Source organism: Xiphophorus hellerii, chromosome 23 (assembly GCF_003331165.1).
Source record: "Xiphophorus hellerii strain 12219 chromosome 23, Xiphophorus_hellerii-4.1, whole genome shotgun sequence".
NCBI classification, from domain to species: Eukaryota; Metazoa; Chordata; class Actinopteri; order Cyprinodontiformes; family Poeciliidae; genus Xiphophorus; species Xiphophorus hellerii.
In genome coordinates this window covers 20253029-20271652 of record NC_045694.1, presented here as the reverse complement: position 1 = coordinate 20271652, position 18624 = coordinate 20253029, and the positions used below count along the sequence as shown (strand labels likewise).

The 18624-nt window shown below is 38.5% G+C and overlaps 1 protein-coding gene across 3 annotated transcripts in view; it reads right to left on the bottom strand.

Moving 5' to 3' along the window:
- Positions 1-18624, bottom strand: part of frmpd3 (FERM and PDZ domain containing 3) — a 101447-nt gene that overhangs the window by 6559 nt on the left and 76264 nt on the right. For 2 of the 3 annotated variants that reach the window (XM_032554317.1, XM_032554318.1), the window contains 14 exons: positions 14319-14431; positions 13193-13347; positions 13010-13112; positions 12676-12721; positions 11935-12039; positions 8681-8788; positions 6525-6656; positions 5376-5495; positions 4485-4621; positions 3881-4007; positions 3454-3543; positions 3067-3246; positions 2024-2159; positions 514-1398 (listed from right to left, as the gene is read on the bottom strand). In XM_032554317.1, coding sequence (XP_032410208.1) covers positions 514-1398; positions 2024-2159; positions 3067-3246; positions 3454-3543; positions 3881-4007; positions 4485-4621; positions 5376-5495; positions 6525-6656; positions 8681-8788; positions 11935-12039; positions 12676-12721; positions 13010-13112; positions 13193-13347; positions 14319-14431 — 2437 coding nt within the window. The remainder of the gene's footprint in view (positions 1-513; positions 1399-2023; positions 2160-3066; positions 3247-3453; positions 3544-3880; positions 4008-4484; positions 4622-5375; positions 5496-6524; positions 6657-8680; positions 8789-11934; positions 12040-12675; positions 12722-13009; positions 13113-13192; positions 13348-14318; positions 14432-18624) is intronic. The other variant, XM_032554319.1, reaches the window with a different exon arrangement.

The following is an 18624-nucleotide window of genomic DNA, read 5'->3' as shown; positions in this document are numbered from 1 at the left end:
CCAACAAAGCACACAGTTAGTATAATCAAAGAACAAATACAGTATCTGCACAGAAGTATATGGATGTGGGTCACAAATGGCATAAAGGATTGAAGTAACTATCTTCAACCAGTTATTCTACAGTAAATTTATATGCCTTGTGCAGGATTTTTTATAGGATAAGCATTACAGTTTTGCATGCAGATTAAAGGTTTTGTTTAATTTGGAAATATTGTACATTTGCTACTCATAAAAAAATAATCCTGATAAATGATCTTAAACATGTTTTCTTTCTTTTGGTCTCATTGTGACATACAATGTTTGATTAATATTTTCTTTGTTTATATAAAGCTTATATTTTAGTAAAAATACTCAGGAATATTTTGAGTTTTAGCTATAATTTTGGATTGTTGCTCTATGCATATAGGAAACAGTACATCAGTAATACCATACATTGTTAATTTGGTATCTATCTTATCAGGAAAATGATGCTGTAAGTGAAATGTGAGCAGTAGTATGACTGAGGCTGTTGACCTGCAGTCTGTGTTGGTTGTTGAGGATGATGCGGGTAGTCTTCTGAGGCTGCCAAAGCCTCAAGCGCCTGTAAGGTGGACACCAGAGCATCATCAAGCTCCTGGGCATGGTCTCGAACTGTTCTTGTGGCCACATTATCAATCAGTGTCACAGGCACATCTTCTTTAGCTTGTGCCTTCTTTCCTGTAGCAATCTCAATATTAGTGCTAGTTCGGGCCTTCTTTGCTCTTTTCGGATCATCCTCGTCAGAACTGTTATCCCTGAAGCCAGGTGGTGGGGCAGCAATGGCAGGCGGTGGTGGTTGCAACTTTTCACCTCCACCATCTGCCTCCTCCTCTTCTTCATTGCCAGGAGGTGGGAGGGCCATAAGGTCTACTGCCCCGGCATCTCGAGAGGCACAAGCACTGGAGCAATGTCTCCCCGAGCTCCCACTGCTGTTTGCTGCAGTTGAATGACCCTCGGCCTTTAGCCTGGCTTTGCAGGAATCACAGAAGTACCGTGAAGTTTTCTTTGACTGACCCATTGTTTGGGCCCTCACTCGAAATCCTGTCTTCTCTACAACTGTGCTCTCTAAAACCCCAACTATTTCCTCTGTAGTCTCCTGTGTGGGATCGGATTTGGTACGAGGTCGACCAGGTGGCTCATGAGAAATGAAGTTCTCGTTAATGTCGAGCTCGGTCTCTGGGTGCACTTGGAGCTCCTGGAATTGTTGCTGCTCTCTAAGGTGAATGTGACACAAGCCTAGATGTTGAGGTTCTGCAGGAACCACGGGTCTTGAACTTCCTGACTCTCTGTGGGAACTTTCCCTCTCCTCCCCTCGCCGCCCTCCACTTTGCAATCCAGCTGCCCCAGCTCGCGGATGGGGATGGTGGGAACTTCTGTAATCTAAGGATAGAATGGTCAGAGCAGTGGAGAGTTTGAGGAGTGAAGAACTAGTTGGGATAGAGAAGATCCAGATGGATAAGCAAAGGCAACAGCTGGTGGTCAGATGGGGGTTATTTACTTCAAAAATGAATGTTAAAGGCTGAAAATTGTCTGAGGTTGGAGGGTTAGATTCTGATGTAATGCAATGATAAAATGGTAAGAATCTTCCTAGATGTAGATTACAAACTGATGCAGAAGATGGCTGAAGATCTGTTCATGATTGAACGCTAAAAGTTTACCATTACAGCAAAAAGCAGATTTCATGTTACTCTATTTTGGGAAAGCAAAATGACATTCCAGTCCAATGAGTTAGAATGAAGATGAAAGAAGAGACAGCAGAGGGCGCCATGAGATGGGAAAACCAGCTGGATAAAATGACTTCATTCAGTGAAAAAGCAGTGTTCATCAATCTCCATGTAGACTTGACACATAATGCAGATAATTACAAACAGTATCTAATGCAGACCAATAAGTCTATTTTAACAATTTCAACACATTTACATGCTTGATCAATCTTTGCTTAAAATACTTACCGTATATATGTATTTGATAAATATTGCTTGCATAAAACTATTATTATATTTACCTGGCTTGGTCAGCTGAGACTGACCAAAGTTACGGTTGTAGATGCTTCGTTTGGGGTCTACAAATAGCTTATAGTAGCCAGAAATGAGGCACGCAAAGTTACTGGCATCAGGCCATTCCATGAGTAAAACCAGAGGCTGCAAGATTGTAGAAGAGATAGAAATATCGATGGATTATTTTACAGTAGTCTGTTCAAATAAAGTTGTTCAAATAAAGTTACAAAGATCCAGACCTATGGTTCTCAAACTGCAAGCAATCTTTAGCAGCCCTTAGTATTTTGTTTGGTAACTACTTATTGTATAGTTAATCATTAAAACTGCTGAGTAGTTCAAGTACTTTGGTACATTAGAAATATAATACGCATAGAAGAGCTATGTAAAAATTCTGAAAATTATATTAAACACAACCAATCATAAACCAGTATGATTTACAAAGGGATTTTCTAACTCCAACTAGCAGTAAAAGCTAGTTGTAATCTAAGAATACAACTAACTATAAAAGCTACATGTAGTTAGCTTTCTGTGTTTCTCTACACTTTGTACTTTAAAAATTGTAGCTACACGTTTACACATCTATTGTATAGTGTCCAGTATGCCTTAAAAAAATTATATGAGAATAAATTCTAAAACAATCAGAAAAGCATCATTTTTCCTGCTGCCATCACTAAATTATAGATTAAATGACATTATTTTGAAAGAGGTTTGAGGAACCTTTTGTTTCCTCACTAGGAATTTTGATTCTAGATATCATAGATACCTTATTGTTGTTATTTCAAACTTCAAATTTTTGGAGTAAAGTATTTTTGTTGTATCTTCATGCACTTCCACCTTATTGACTGTTTTGTTAGTTTTATTATCCGGACACAACAATTAAGTCCTGCTGTACTCCTTTCTTTCAAAAATGTTAGTACAGTACTTGCTGTAAAACATTTGAGAATCACTGCTCTAGAGCAATTGTTTGTAAACTCTTGTGTTATTACTATGTGAAAACACATTTAAAATAATTAAATTTTCGTGTAGATGCTCACAGGTTACTCTGTATTACCTTGGCCTCATGAATTGATACTTCAACACGAGCTACTCCTTGACTCTCTCTATAAAGCTGGATCTTGGAAATCCTACTGAACTCAGCCAGAACGGTTGTGAGATTGTTTTTGAGATCAATAACATGACTGATTCCATGTCGAGGCCCCACTAGAAGTGTTGTGGCAGACTGCTTTTCGTCCTAAAACAGAGTGCAGAAGATAAAATAACAAGTTGTCACATATTCTGTCATTGGAATACCTCCTTAACAGTTTTTATATATTTTTATATACACAGTACAGGTCTGAATAAAAGATTTGAAGGCTTAAAAATATTTTAAATAAGGATCTATTGAGCAAAGAAGTAATTTGTTTCTATTTTTGAATGCAAATATTCAAACATATATTACCAATCCCACTGTGTGAAAGAGTATTCCACCAAAAGGTGGAAGATCGTTGAGTATTCGCATGTACTGCAGCTTTCCCTGGAGTGGAGGAACCTGCCAGCATAGTGATAATTAGAAAAAGCTCATCTGTCAAAGTAAAATATTCCTGCTATAAATCCTAAATGCTCTTGGGGGCGCTGTTGAGACACTATTCTGGATAATAGACTCTTATGCAACTGGTATATGTACATGGCTGAAGCGCATGCCCAAACGGCTTGCGATCTAGCAGTCATAACCACGTAAACAAAAAACTTTATTTCCTGCAAAGAATCAGTAATGTATTGAGAAATTATGTTGATTGCAATCAAGTGTGTGTCAGCTTGGCATTTTTCAATTTTAAGTAACAGAATTGTTACAATCAATGCAAAAAAGTTTTTTCTAACAGAGTCACCTTGTTCCCTGATGGTGGTGGATGTTGGTATGTCTTCAGCAGCTGAGACAAGGATTTACACACATTTTTCTCCTTCACTGTGGGAAGGAGAGTGAGCGGAAGAAAAGGCTCTAATCCCCACTCTTTCCTGTGACAAAGACAAGAGAGCAAAAACACAGTAGCTTTCAATACACGAAGGAGAAAATATTGTACAAGACAGACAGTACATCTGAAAGGACAAATAAAAATTTTTTTTTCATTCCACAGGAAGGCACAGTGAAGGTAAGTAACATTCTCCTCAATCCCTGGTTTCATTTTGTAATCTGAAGTCTATTACAAGCACAGCGAATCTGATCTGCTACTGTGGATATGATAGCACTAACTAATTACTTGCTAAGTTAAGGTTTGGAATAATAAATGGGGAAATTTAGTGAGATGTAATTTCACAAAGCAATGGATTTTGTGATGGATAACTACCTAGGGAAAATGGTCCTTGAATAATTAGAACTTTTAATACTTCTTGGAATGAATTATTATTCATTTAGACAGTGAATGAGCAGACTTTACTATGGGGCGCATTGATATGCTCCACAGAGGCATTAATGGAGTTGTTTTGAAGACTTACTCAACATGTTTGAGAGAGATCTTCTGATTAGGCCTTGCAGAGGACACAGTGATGTAAATGTGGAGTGCAGCCAGTCGTAACGTGACGTCAGATTTCCAGTCCATGCTGAAGCGCTCCTTGATAACGTCATTGCGACTCTGTGAGAACATAATGGCATGCTTCAATGGTCTCTTTAGAAATCAGAATCCTCCCCATTCAAACTTGGACTGAAATGTTATAAAGAGCTTCTGGATTCCTGTTTACAACTAAAAATATTTTTTTTGAACTCAGTCTGTTGGGGTTTATGAACAGAGTCAGGTGGTAGAAAACTCTCAGCATTTTCTTATTGATAAAAAGACTGTGAGGGATATTGGCACACAGTTGCTGAATATCCTTGATACAAAACTTGTGTGCCACTACATCCTAAAGGTTTTTAATATTCATACTAATTGGCATTCTTGGTTGTTACTTTGGCTGGTGTCGTCACAGTTCATAGCAAAGACTTCTAAATCTTATAGAACTTTATGTTCACTATTTAATCAGAGCAAAGAAAGTAACAGAGTTACCTACTGCAGGTGAAATATTGTTTGGCTACAACCTCTTAACAGAAACCTATTTTAAAAAATGTGAACTGTCCCTTTAATTAATTGCCTTTAAAGTATTTAAAAAAGAGCACACAACAAAACCTACACTTTTAAAGCCTCATGCACATTCTTATAATGATCTCTTTTTTTTTATCTCTGTCTCCAACATCATGTAACAAAGGTATACACAATCCAATAGCAAACTTGGAAAAAAAGAAACTTAAAAGCTTTGACTCCCACGTGGCACCCACTGCACATCAAAGAGACAGCAGTCCAACAGTGCCGTGAGACTGTGCTGCTTAAATCCCCCAATAATCCAGCATTTTACCTGTATATAGAGGTACTCAAATGCAGCAGGGTCTCTTCTTAACAGGTCTGCAGGGTCCTTGGGGAAGAAGCACACACGGAACAGACACTTCATCCCCTGGAAATAGGTTCTGTGCACCACCTGGGGAAACAGGGTTTCATCAGCTAGATAACAGCAACACCTTTAGTCACATAACACTGGATCATGTTTTTCTAAGTGGGCCTGATTTCTGAATGCAGTGTTTATCTTTGCAAGGTCACAGTGAGGTATTTTTGTGCTAGGTTTCCAACAAATCACTCAGCTGTAGAAGAAAGTAAAGTCTTGAATTAAACAGCAAAATGCGTATATGACTGGGATTATGATACACCGACACAAAGGAGTCCATATTTGTGAAGGGGTAGAAAAGGCCTTCTTGTAAATTTCTTTTTACAAATAAAAATCTTACACTCCTCCATAAGTCAATACTTTGTGAAACACATTTGCTGTACCCTAACAAGTTTTCTTCCAGTATTATCTTGTATTTAGATCAATTTGTCTTCCTTTAAACTCTGTCCAGTTTTCTTGGACTGGCTAAGAAGCCCATCCCAGAGATGGTGGACAATGGGTGACGGTGGCTCAGGGGACAGGGCTTTGTCTTGTAACCAGTGGGTTGCCGGTCCAATTCTCTGCTCTGTCTGCCTCAGTCATTGTGGTCTTTGCAGCAATGACTGACTGGTTGGTGGTGGTTAGAAAGCCTGGTGACACTAAATGAATAGTAGCCTCAGCCCAGGGCAGCTGCGGCTACAGAATAGTTTTCCACCATCACTGTATGAATGGGTGAATGACTGACTGCAGTGTAAAGTAGTTGGGAGTCCTTGGACTTGACAAAGCATCCTATATTTACCATAAACCTGCCACCACGATGCTTCACAGTGAGGATGGTGTTTTATATTTTCTTTGATTACATAGAAAAGAAAGACAGACTATAGTTATTCTTGTTACTTTTCTTTTTTTCTTTTATCATATTTTATTATTAGTTTCTCCGGGTGCTTGTCTGTATGACCCGTTTGGCTTGTGAATTTTGTGCAGCAATTATGATTGAGTGTCTCCTGTTGCTTTTGCCAGTGCCTTCAAGCTTGGTTCAAACTGTTTTTGCACACATCTGGCCAGTCCAGATTACTGGAATCTTACATGTGTCAGTGGCTGATTCTCCTGCAGCAGATGCAACCTCTGATTCTGGTCCAGCCCACCTGCCTCCAGCACCAAAGCAAAGTGTTCAATGTAGCGCAATGAGAGGCGGTCCTGCAGGGAGGAGATCACATCCTGGAAGGAAACAGATGGAAGCAGAATGCATTTTCAAGAGGAAATCACATTTACACCACAACAGAAATGAATTGATCCATGGGAACCATTTTCACCTGAAATCCTTCCACGTTCACTGCAATTTCAGATGCAGTTTGTCAAACTGATATCCCTTCAAGGAGCATTTACTGTCTTATCTCTTTATTCTGTTATGCATTTTTGCTTTGAGCAATAGAAAGCTTTTATGAAATTTCATTATTCTGCATTGTGAGCAGATGTATTTCAAGGAAATAATGTTCAAAGCAAAAAATTTGCTCTTTTTTGCAGATCAGTATCTGTGAATGATGCAGAGATTTTCTCAGAGAGCCCTATCTAATAGAAAACTCGTTGCTTATCATGTCTGGGGAGGAATTGCCTCAGGTGTCTAATAGAAAACTCTGTGCTTATCATATCTGGAAGTGGGCTTTGCCTGAAGATAGAGTTTTTGAACTTCTGTGTGCTCGCCATATTTAAGTCAAATTGACTGTGAAAAGGATTTTATAATTGTGTTTTGTCACTGTAATCTGCCTGTGAACATCAATACGGAGCCTCATTAAGAGCAAAAGAAAGGCTGCGTTAGAACAGGTTTCCTTTGAAATGCAAGGATTTTTAAAGCAATTGACAAGCTTGGTTTTGTTTTAAATGATGGTAAAAAAAAAAAACCCAGACAATCAAGTGAAAGTCTCACAAGTTGTCGAGACCTGAAAATGGGCAGACAACTAGTTTTCCTGCAGTGCCACTGATTCAGTCTGTGGCAGTGCAATATTGATCTGAGTTTTTTTTATCTATGCTGAAGTTCCATTTAATTAGACTGACAGGAGAGCGCATCATCCATCTTTCCTTAAAAGTGCCCCTTTGTGTCTCCCCCACGCTTCATGAGCATGGCAAGGGATATGTGAAATCTAATAGAGCGCATTTAATAAGTCTAATACAAGATGTCAAGTTCATGTTAGAGCCTGAAACAGAAATAAATGTGTCCTCTGGCTTACAAAGATAATGTCCCAATTCCCAACCTTAATGTTAATATTTGTATTTTATGTTATAGAAAATGATAGGATAAAGAAAGTTGTTTTGATTGGCTTTTTTTAAAACAAAAAAAACGGTTTGTAATTGACAGGACTCAAGAATGAGAAAAATTCCCAATATTGTATTAATGACACCTTGCATAGAAAATGCAAGACAGATGCTGATGAATTATATTTCACAGTACTCTATATCTATACAAATTCATTTATAATATAAAAGTATAAATAATGATATTAGGCTGCTTGGTAAAACCACAGTAATCAATATTTTTTGTCAAAATGAGTGATGTCGCTGGAGGCTGTAAATGAAACCTTGGTGTACAGCTTCTCTTATGCTTTCATTCATATTTTTGCTACCCTCCTTAATCTTCATCTCCTTACACAGATGCTCCATCAGATTTATGTCCAAACTTTGACAAAATGCAAGTTGGAAAGAAAAGAGCATGTTGGTAAAAAATGCTTTACATCTATCCCCCAGGGGTACGAATGATTTTTGTCTAATCTGATTTTTGTCTAATCTGTACAGATCCCCTCTCAAGCCTGTTTCTGTCTAAGTGGCACCTAAAACCAAGAAACCTTTTTTTAAAAAAAAACCTGCTTTTTGTGTTTTCATATAATTAAAAATGTGATTCAAACAATTGTTCAATGTAGAATAATCCAGATCAAGTCTGAGAGGTCAAAATATATCACCTTTTACACTACAGATTCTCAAATGCAGTACTGACTCCCTAAAAAACATTAAAAATAATTCTTTACTTAGCACTAATTCACAAACTGCTTGTCTGAAACATTATTATTGCATTTAGTCATCTTTGGTGTGCAGCAGTTTATTCTTACAAAAAAGTGAACTAAATGAAATTGAAGAGCCTCTTTTTTCTGAAATACGTCACTGTATACATATAATGTCAGTTAAATTTTTGCTATTATAAAACTATTACCTGAAATTCTTTGTCACAGCAATTCGGCAGCCTTCATACATACCCTGACAGTAGTGCGGCTGTCAAACGTAAAAGATTTAATCTGTCCATTCTCCAAGAACACCTTCAACACATTTGGTATGAGCAGCAAGGAGTCGTCCTTAAGCATTGTCTGAAAGAAAGATCGAAGAAGAAAAATGGGTTGTTTAGATTAAAGACTGTGGTAATAAGTTAAAAAGGTGATCGGGAATGAACATAATCAAATGTAATGGTTGGTCGGCATCAGACGGTGGGAATCAATGGAAAGCAGAGGAGATAAGATGCCTCAAGTAAACAAGGAAGAGATCTTTTAACTTATCTGACTGAGAAGGAGCAAAGCTGTGCCTTAAGACAGCTATCCATGCATTGTATTATGATCAAAGAAGGGATTATTCATTTTCTCCGGCTTACACATCTAATATTTATGCCATGTAAAGAAAATTGGATGTAGGAGAGTCATAAATGAGGGGCTAAATTCAACCTTGCTGCCTTTACTCGGAGCACTCTGACAGAGATAAGATCTGATATGCAGTGCAGTTTTTCTTAACTTGGATAAAATGAAAAAGGAACTCTCCTCTTAATGTCAACTTATTTTACCTTATGCAAAAGAATTACAAAAAAAAATGACTCTGTTCTCAAAATGTAGTTAGATTTGTGATCAGGAAAAAAATGGAAACCAAAGAAAATAAGACATAAGCAGAGATTTTTCATGACATGCAAGAGAGAGTCTTACACCCAGCATGAAAGCCTTAGCAAGTTTTTGCAAAGATCGCAGAATTTCTCTTAACATTTCGTCTATTTCTTATTTTCTATGACTTTCTTTTATCTTAAATGTGAGACATAGGAGACACCTGGGCAGCTCTTGATCATCAAAGAATAATTGTAATGTAAGAGCATGTCTCGAACCGAAAGCTCTCAAAAGGCTGTTGTTCTGTGCAGAGTGAACTGATTTTTCTCGTTACAGTCACGGTGCATTGGTGAAAACATTAAAACCAGCTCCATTACTTCCCTTTACAAACTCCGTTATCCATATCTGTTCAAAAAAACTGTTAATTGTCTTAATAGCTTGGTTCTCATGCTAATTACCAATGGCCCTGTCAGGACAGAGCAGATGTTAAAGTCAGGTGTAATGAAAAAGCTAAATAGAAGTGGCTCCACAAGAGTCGGTTGTTGCTTTATTTAAAGAATCGTGACTTTGTGGGTGTGATGAGCAATACTGCTGTCTTTGTTCTTCCACCAGTTTCAACTAGAAAAGACCAAAAATAATTTATCCTTTCATGTTTGCTCCTTTGTTAAATTGATGATGCTTGACATCTTTGTGAACTGTACAGCATTAATGTTATTTATAAATCATTACTGTAAACGTCTTTGGTTGGAAGGTGTGAGCGTTTAGTAAGGAACAACGTTGTTTCTCTGCGCAAATGATAACAACGCTGAATGATTACGATAAAGCTGCTGTCACGTAGCTTTTTTTTTCCTGTATTAAAAACATTTATTTTGTGGGTTTTAAACTTGAAGTACATTTTGCTGAACATCAAGTCCTTTCATGACTTGGGAGGCATGACAGGACAAGTGTTTTAGGAGGAAATGTGTGGAATTCACAGTCAAGTTTTTAATTTTTCTTTATTTATTTTTTTAATGATCAACCAGATACCTACAAACGAAAGTTTGATGAAGTTGATAAAGTTGCTAAAGTTGGGCTGCGTAGTCAATGCAGGCCTTTTGCATGCAGATATAAGTAATTCTTCCTCAGCATAGACAGAGTATCTACATAGCTTAGAATGGCAATGATTAATATTATTAGGGGGTAATTACTGTGACAACTGAGCAGCACTTGAGTACATTTCATAAATAATTTCATATCTCATGTTTCAGACATGATCATGTTTTTCATGACTTTTTGACATGTCCAAAAAATATTTGCAAGTCTGGTTTAGCTGGGGATCAAATTTGTGTGGTGGTGCTTTATTTACTGAAAGCTGCACATCTTCCTGCACCCCTGAAATACAAGACAGATAGGCAATAATGTGATAGGGGTATTTGGAGAGAGACTAGTTCACCACAGGGATAAAACATCCAAACACAAGCGCCCGGTGCAGTGAGGAACATACAGAACGTACAGAAAGAGAGAAAAAGGAGGAAAGAATGGAGCCATTTTCACTTCAAGTGAAAAGCCAATAGCAATCACAGAGGGTTGCCTCACGTTCCTACTTTCTAACACCTAAACTGCAGCCTTGACTTGCCTTGCTGGTTGATTTCACAACCGTTCACATTCTGAAACATGTGAGTAAAACAACTCACATATTGGTTTTATTAGGAAGAATCCGCAGGTACCTGCACATTTTAGTAAGGTAAATTTAAAACTTAGAATAAATGTTCAAAATAACTCAAGTTACTGGAATATTTTGCTAACCTAATTTGCTTTATTAAACTTAGTCGTAGTGTATGAAAGTTAGATACTTTGTCCGCTGAAGTTGGATTTTTTTTTTTTTTTAGCTCCGGTGTTTGACATCAGTTCTTTTCCACCTATACCTAAGTTCAATGTTAGAGTAAATGAAGTTGAATTATTTATTAACTGATTTTAGCCAACCAACTTTTTTCATCATAAAGGAGTTGGTCATAAATAACAAAAGAGAATGTATTAATTTTCTACCCCCCAATAAGCTGTAGAAGACAGCTGTATTGGAGGGAAGACATTTTTAAATAATTTACTAGATAGCTAAATGTTTTTGCTTAAAATTCCTTACTAAAGGGTGCTTAGTGCCTTACATTCCAACTTTTGTCTGGGCAGCTACCCAAAACAAATATCACAGGAAGTGTGTTTGGGTCAGCAACCCACTTGTCCTTACTGTCCCTATTAGTGTAATCCTTCCATCTACCATTTATAAGCTAGGAGCTCCCAGCACATTATCAGAATCAAAGACTTTTGGATGATAGGCGAAGCATCCAGTTGCTTTATATTTAGCACTTAGGATCGTCATTATGTCCTTCATAACTGGAAAGCTGGAGGATTTTTTTTTTGGTTGTTTTCAAACAACTAACAAAAGAGTCACAAGTCGCACTTGAGAGAAGCCAAATCTGTCAAAAAACAAAAAGCAATTTATTTAGTGTCAAAAAGGTTGACCAAACTTCCCGTCTCTGCTCGATGCACTCACATAAAGAAGAGATAGAAGAGAGAGATGGTTTTGCTCTTTTTTATGTTTCCTGCTAAAAAATAAAAGCTTGCAAAGAAGGGAATGAAAGGGCAACAGCAATTATTTGAATGCAGCTAAAACTTACTGAGTCCGGGTCGCTGATCGACACTTGCTCTGAAAAGCGCACTTTAGGAGGGTTGGTTCGCAGGCGGGCCTTTTTGGCTGCACTTATGAAGGCAGACTTAGGTGACTAAAAACATAAGGAGAGTGATGGTTACTCTGTGAAGCATTGCTGATTGATGTACGACTTACAAGTGAGTCATGACTTGCACTAAAAAGACATGCGTTAATGAACTGGCAATAAATTGGGTGTAAAGTTGCAGCTGCAAGATTTAAATGCAAACTTCATCCACAAAAAAGTTTCTTTATTTGAGATTTGTCTAACTTTTAGAATTTTATGTAGACATATCATAACTCTAGCCTCCAAAAGATAAGATGCTTTATTTTAATGTTTGTTTTTTATCTTTATGCAACAAACAACATAAAATCTTCTGGTGGTTCTTAGCAAGATGAATTGTACATGTCTATTGTTTCTGCAGGGAATGATGCATCCACATAAAATTCTTGTTTATTAAAGTCTCATGTGGCTGTTTATGTCCCCACTTGGAGTTGTTGTGCAGGGTTACCAGGAAAAGAAATTACTCCAGTGTACGGAGCAAGGTCATGAATACTAATGTACGTCCTCACTCTGCACCACTGGAACAGAACACTGTACTTTGTTTAGCCGTACGATTCAAATGGAAAGGGAATAGTGCTGCGACTGACGAGGACAAGGAGGGATCTTTAGGGAGGACAGGATGAAAGGGAGAGCGCCCCATTGTATTACCTGATGGGGCTGCAGCACAGTGAGAACTATGGTGTCTTTGCAGCGTCTGTTGAGAGACAGCCGAAAGTAGAGGGGGTTAGATAATGCCACACGGAGTGCAGCATTGAAAGAACAGTTTTTATCTGCTGCTTTATTGCTGTTCCTTGGCTGCAAAAGGACTGAGTCATCCTCAGGTTTGTTGTTGATGCTGTAAGAAACTGTTTCTTCTTTTGAGTCCATCCTCTTTACCCAAGTCTTTAGATTTTTGTTCCCATTTGCCATTGTTGCTGGTCCCCTGACTTTAAGACCCTCTTCCTCCTCCCGCCCTCCCTCCTGGGACAGTAAAGGATGTTACCTTACAAGGTCTATGACTCTCTCTCGTGGCGCGTCGCTCACCGTCTCTTCGTTTATGGCCAAGATCTGGTCTCCAGGGAGAAGTTTTCCAAAGGAGGGGCCGTCTATTGACAAAAGACATACAGTAAAAATTATAGTCTCGTCAGATGAAATCCCTTTTTTCCAAACATATATGCTGACCTACCGGCAGAGACGGAGCGAACGATGACAGGCCTCTGGCTGCCTGCTATGAAGCCGAAGCCTTGAGTAGGGTGGCGCTTGATGGTAACCTGTCGAGCTGAAGGAGGACTCAGGGTGCCACTGTCCATACCATCGTGGCTCTCCTCTAACATGTCAGTGCTGTGAAGTAAATGCAAATTCAGAAATTCAGAAGTTGCAAATTCAGGCTCATTTTTTGACAAATATTGAACACATGGTGTCACTTTGCAATTCCAAACTGGGATGTATTTTGTTGGGATATTATGTGCACATTAAAAAGTGTGTCATTCAGCATTCCTGAGTCAAGACCTTGCGAATAATCTTTTACTGCAAATACAGCTGCCAGTCTTTTGGATAATGTCAACACCAGCTTTGTACACCTAAAGACTTCTGGCTCAGCTCAGTCAGACTGTATGGAGGGTGTCTGCGAACATATATTTTCACAGACACTTGATGGGTTTTAGGTCTGGACTTTGACTGCGCCACATCTGCATTCATATGCTTTGATCTAAATTATTCCATTGTAGCTCTGGCTACATGTTTAGGGTAGTTATTTTGCTGAATGGTGAACCTCTAACCCAGTTTAAAGTTTTAAGCAGCCTCCAGCAACTTTTGTTACTGGATTGGTCTGTACTTATCTCTAACAAGTTTCACAACAATTTTCTGACTAAAGAAAACAAATCAACACAACATGATGCTGGTGACCGCCTCGTTCCATCATGTATTCAGTGTGATGTAGTTTGCAAAACGCAATATATGACTTTTCATGTGGGCCAAAACATTTCATACTGGTTTCAACCACATGTTTGCCACATGCTGTCTGTGGACTGTTCAAGACAAAGTGCAAATTGGACTTTATGCTTTTTCTTCAGCACCGATATTTTTGTCCTTCACTTCTGGTGTAGTCTGACTAATAGGTGTCGCACCAAATCTGTTGGAACCTAAACCCACTTTAAATTTCATGACAGATGAATCTTATGGTTGTAAATTGTGAAAATGTGAGCGGTTTCAGGAAGCATCGCTATTTAAAAAACACTACCACCTGACCACTGAGCAGGAATAAAACAATCCCATGCTGATTTATTGATAAGCTGCTCGCAAACAATCTCCACCTTTCACATGTGTTCGTGTGTCCATCCTGGACCTTGGCCATTCCCTGAGAGGAGGGAGCAACATGGGACGGGGTCGCGCTGCAAAGGCTGCTCTCTGTGTCGCAATCATTCACCTGTTTAACGGGAAGAAAACAAATAAAAACAAGCAGGTGAGACGTTCTCACTCGCAACCGATCTGCCCCGTAAAGTTTTTCCACATAAAACAAACTGAAGTAAAATAAAAACAGAGTCAAGGATGTTGGAAAATATTTGCCTCAGGTATCTGGCAGCAAAACCCGCAATTATGAGGAACCAGCAGCACACAGAGGATGTAACACATTAAGGGCTCGGAATCTGACAGTTTCTGCCTGCGTGGACCGCACAAATGCTGCGAACCACACATGCTCTTTTACAGATGCCTGCGTGGGTGGCCGCGAAAGCAAGGCTACTGAAAAAGAGTGAGTGTGTGTTTCGGGCAGAAAAAAAATGGAAATCATTGTGTGAGGGAGAGCAAAACCAGATATTTATGCCCATATCCGCGATGATTGCTGACTCAAGATGAGACGCGGATTGTGATGTTAATGGTGCAGATGGGCTGGAATAGAAAGATGCAGACAAAAAGCATGGCTGAACTGCCCGGGATTGTTATGCAGGGACACATTGTTGAGAGCCAATATCTTTCTGAGTGCCACAGTCAGTGAAAAGGAGAGGGCGAGTCAAAATGGTCAATAGTTTAGATTTATATTCTTCTTGGATGTTGTGCTTGTGCAGGGCTATAGGAGAGCATGGATTATTTACAGTTGCATCATGCATCATTAATTTCTACCTTGTGTCACTGTGTTAGATAAGCTTATTCCACATCAAGAAATGCATTACATTAAATACAATTGGTATTTCAAAAAGAATCATTTACAGTGGGAAAAGTATTTGCACCCTCAACGATTTTATCCGGTTTCGTTTTCTAGTCACACTCACATGTTACGTGCCATTAAATAAAACCTATATAACCATGGTAATTTTTTCAAATAATAATTTAATCTTTTTAAAGAAAAAAATCTGTATATATGGGACAAAATAATGGCTCTTTAGAATCAAGAAATCAGTGAAATGGAACATGTCTGACAACAGGAAGAAAGGCATAAAGTCATGCACTGATCAAATGAAATTCAAAATCAGATAAGAAACAAAGTTAATGATGTCTGTCTGTGTTGAAAGGGTTATAAAGTTACTTATGAAGGGGAATATACATCAGGAATGCTACATTGTGTCGAATCCCACCTTTTAACACATGTTAAATGAAGCAGACTTCTCAATTCCAGTTTTAGATAGTTCTTTGAGAGTTATTATCCTCAACTGGAGAAAATGTGAACCAGTGATGAACCTTTTCAAAAGTGACAGGCCCAAATTTCTCCAAGAGCGCATTGACTGGTCATCCCAGATGTAAGAAAAGATCTCAGAAACACATTTGAAGAACTGCAGGCTTCTCTTGTCTCGGTTAAGGTCATTGCTCATACTTTAACAATAAGAAAGAGTCTTGGCAAAATTAGACCCATGGGATACTGTAGCTCTAAGAAAAAACACTTCTAACCAAAAAAAGAACAAAAATCTCCATAAAACATCTTGATCTCGATGATCCACAAGACTTTTATACAGAGCCTTATACAGTAATTCATTCTGTGGACCGACAAAAGAAAATTCAAACTTCTTGATATGATATCTTTTTTAAAACTAGCACACAGCTTCAGACAAAGGAGCTCATGATGACAGTGGTAAGGTGGTGATGTTTGTGTCTAACCCATAACGTTTTGCCAGCTATGGGTCTGTATCATATGCCACAATTAATGAAATCACGAATTTTGCTTTTTGACAGAAAATCCTGAGGGAAAATGTCTGACAGCCTCTTTGTTGTCTTTGGCTCAAGAGCAAGTTGGTTTTGCATCAGGACGGTACTGTATTCTTATGCACAGCAAGTTCATCTCTGAATGGCTCAAAACGTAAATGAAAGTTTTGGAGTGGCCTAGACAAAGTTCAGTATTGAATCTCATTGAGATGCTGTGGCATAACTTTAAAAGTGTTGTGCTTTGATGGGAGCAAAATTGATAAATGGTTATTGTAAATGCCACTGGTCTGGAATGGGTGTGTGTGTGTGTGTGTGTGGGGGGGGGGGGGGGGGGGGGGGGGGGGGGGGGTGATTACTTTTTCACATTAAGCTAGATTAGCTGGGATTGCTTTTTTCTTGTAATAAACACAAAAAACATCTAAAAACTGCATTTTTTTATTGCCTTTGATAGGTTTTGAATGCTACAAAAAATTTATTAATGATCTGAAACATGTGAGGGTGACAAATAAGCCCCAGAATAAATCTGTAAAATAGGAAACATATTTTAACCAATCTGTACGTAAAATATTAATTTCAAAGAATCTTTCAGTATTCAGAGTTCGTGTCTTTTTCACTGGCCTGCTATAGACATATCAAAGGTGCACAGCGGAGATCAAAGATCCTACTCTTGCTTGTTCTGCCTCTAAAAAGGAATCGTGTCGTTTTGATACTTCCAATTTATTCTGGCAGAGCTGATGTTACCCATTCATCCTTCCACTCTCTCCTAATGTCATTTTCTTTCCACCATCTGTTACTGGAAGCTAACCCATCCTGTACATCTTCCCTCTGACTGGCGGTTTGTGAGGGACGTGCAATGATTGCAGAGGGTTAAGTCAGAAACACCTTCGGAGCCTGATTTGTAATTTCAGTAATGAGAAGATGACCTTGTAGCGAGTAAGAAACACACTGGAACTAAAATAAAGCTGAAATGATGCTTTGCCACCAACCTGATTGTTATCCAAAAAGATGTTTCACTCCTCCCCCTTTTCCCTGTTTACTGTCCTGGGGCTTTTTGGATGGAACTCAGAGTTGGCAGCTTTAAATTCCTATCACAAGTTTTGGGGATTAGTTTCAGCATCCAGAACGAGTGGAGTGGTAGGACCTAACAGATGGGAGGATGATAAAGGCGGCCAATGGCCACCACAGCTTACATGTCTGCAAAGATAAACAGTTACTCAGCAGAGGGAGCAACCTTTCGCTAAATGAAGACACAGGGGAATTCTATCAAGAAATGATCCCCAAGGACATTGGCAGGCCTTCCGTTGCTATGGCTACAGCTTTACTACGCTCGCTGAAGCTTTGGTTGACGGGGGGCTAGTGGGTGGACGGCAATAAGGATGCAGTGGCTGTATGAGAAAGAAAGCTAACCAGACACTCTTTGATTGCTCTGCAGCAACCATGGACAGATGCCAGCATTTCCTCAGGCACTGGAGGTCAGAGCCTCGCATACCTGCTCTGTTCAGGCGGCAGGGTTTGCAGCAGCTCGCCGAGCCTCAGGGTGTGGAAAACCGACCTTTCTCTTATTAACCCTGCGGGCCTGAACTCAAACACGTTTGTTGCTGACTCCGTAACAACGGTTGCTGCATTTTTATTCAGCATGTATGTTCCCCAGGGAAATTTTAATTAATCTTAAGGTCTTTGTATTTGGTATTTTTTATGATGAACATTATCCTCAGTGTCTTTTTTGTATGTATAAATTTGTATGGGTACATAAAGTGTCTGTGCAACTGTGAGGAAACAAGTGCTTCACATGAGATTTGCTCTTGAGGACAGATTTGCTTCTTGTTTTATACACCAATCAAAAGAAAATATAAATCTAAATCATTTCCAATCACACATTCATACTATTAAACAATCTTTGTTTAGCTCTATTTAAAACGAAGAATTTTAGTTCAATAAATGTTTCAACTGTGGTTATATCCTAGTTACATTAGAGTAAGGAGCAGCAGATTTTCTTTAGCACATAATAAAACATGAGTACATTTTAGGACTGTGTTTATTATTTAATTATATTTAAATACATTTCTTTTACATGGTAGACTTACATATTTGCTGAAAAATGAGTAGGAAACTTTCATAAAAGTGTTCAAATATAAATCTTGTCGACAATAATACCGGCTGGTCTTTGCGAAACAGATGAACTGAGAACCATTGAGTACAATGTAAAAAAAACAAGTTCTTCTTGTCCAGTCCAAGATTCTGTATGAATACAGGACACTTGTTAATAACCAGCTTGTATTTTCTAAGAATTCTTTTTTTTTTTTTTTGTATTTTCAAAAGATTCTGACATTATTGCATCCTACTCTGATAATATTGGAAAACAGAATGCCCTGGATTGAAAGGCCTTACCTCACCACAAAAATATGTCAATGCATGTAGAGCAAGACACTTAAAAGATATTGTATGCCAAAAGAGATTAAAGTTTCCTTTAAAGAAGAAAGTATGGGT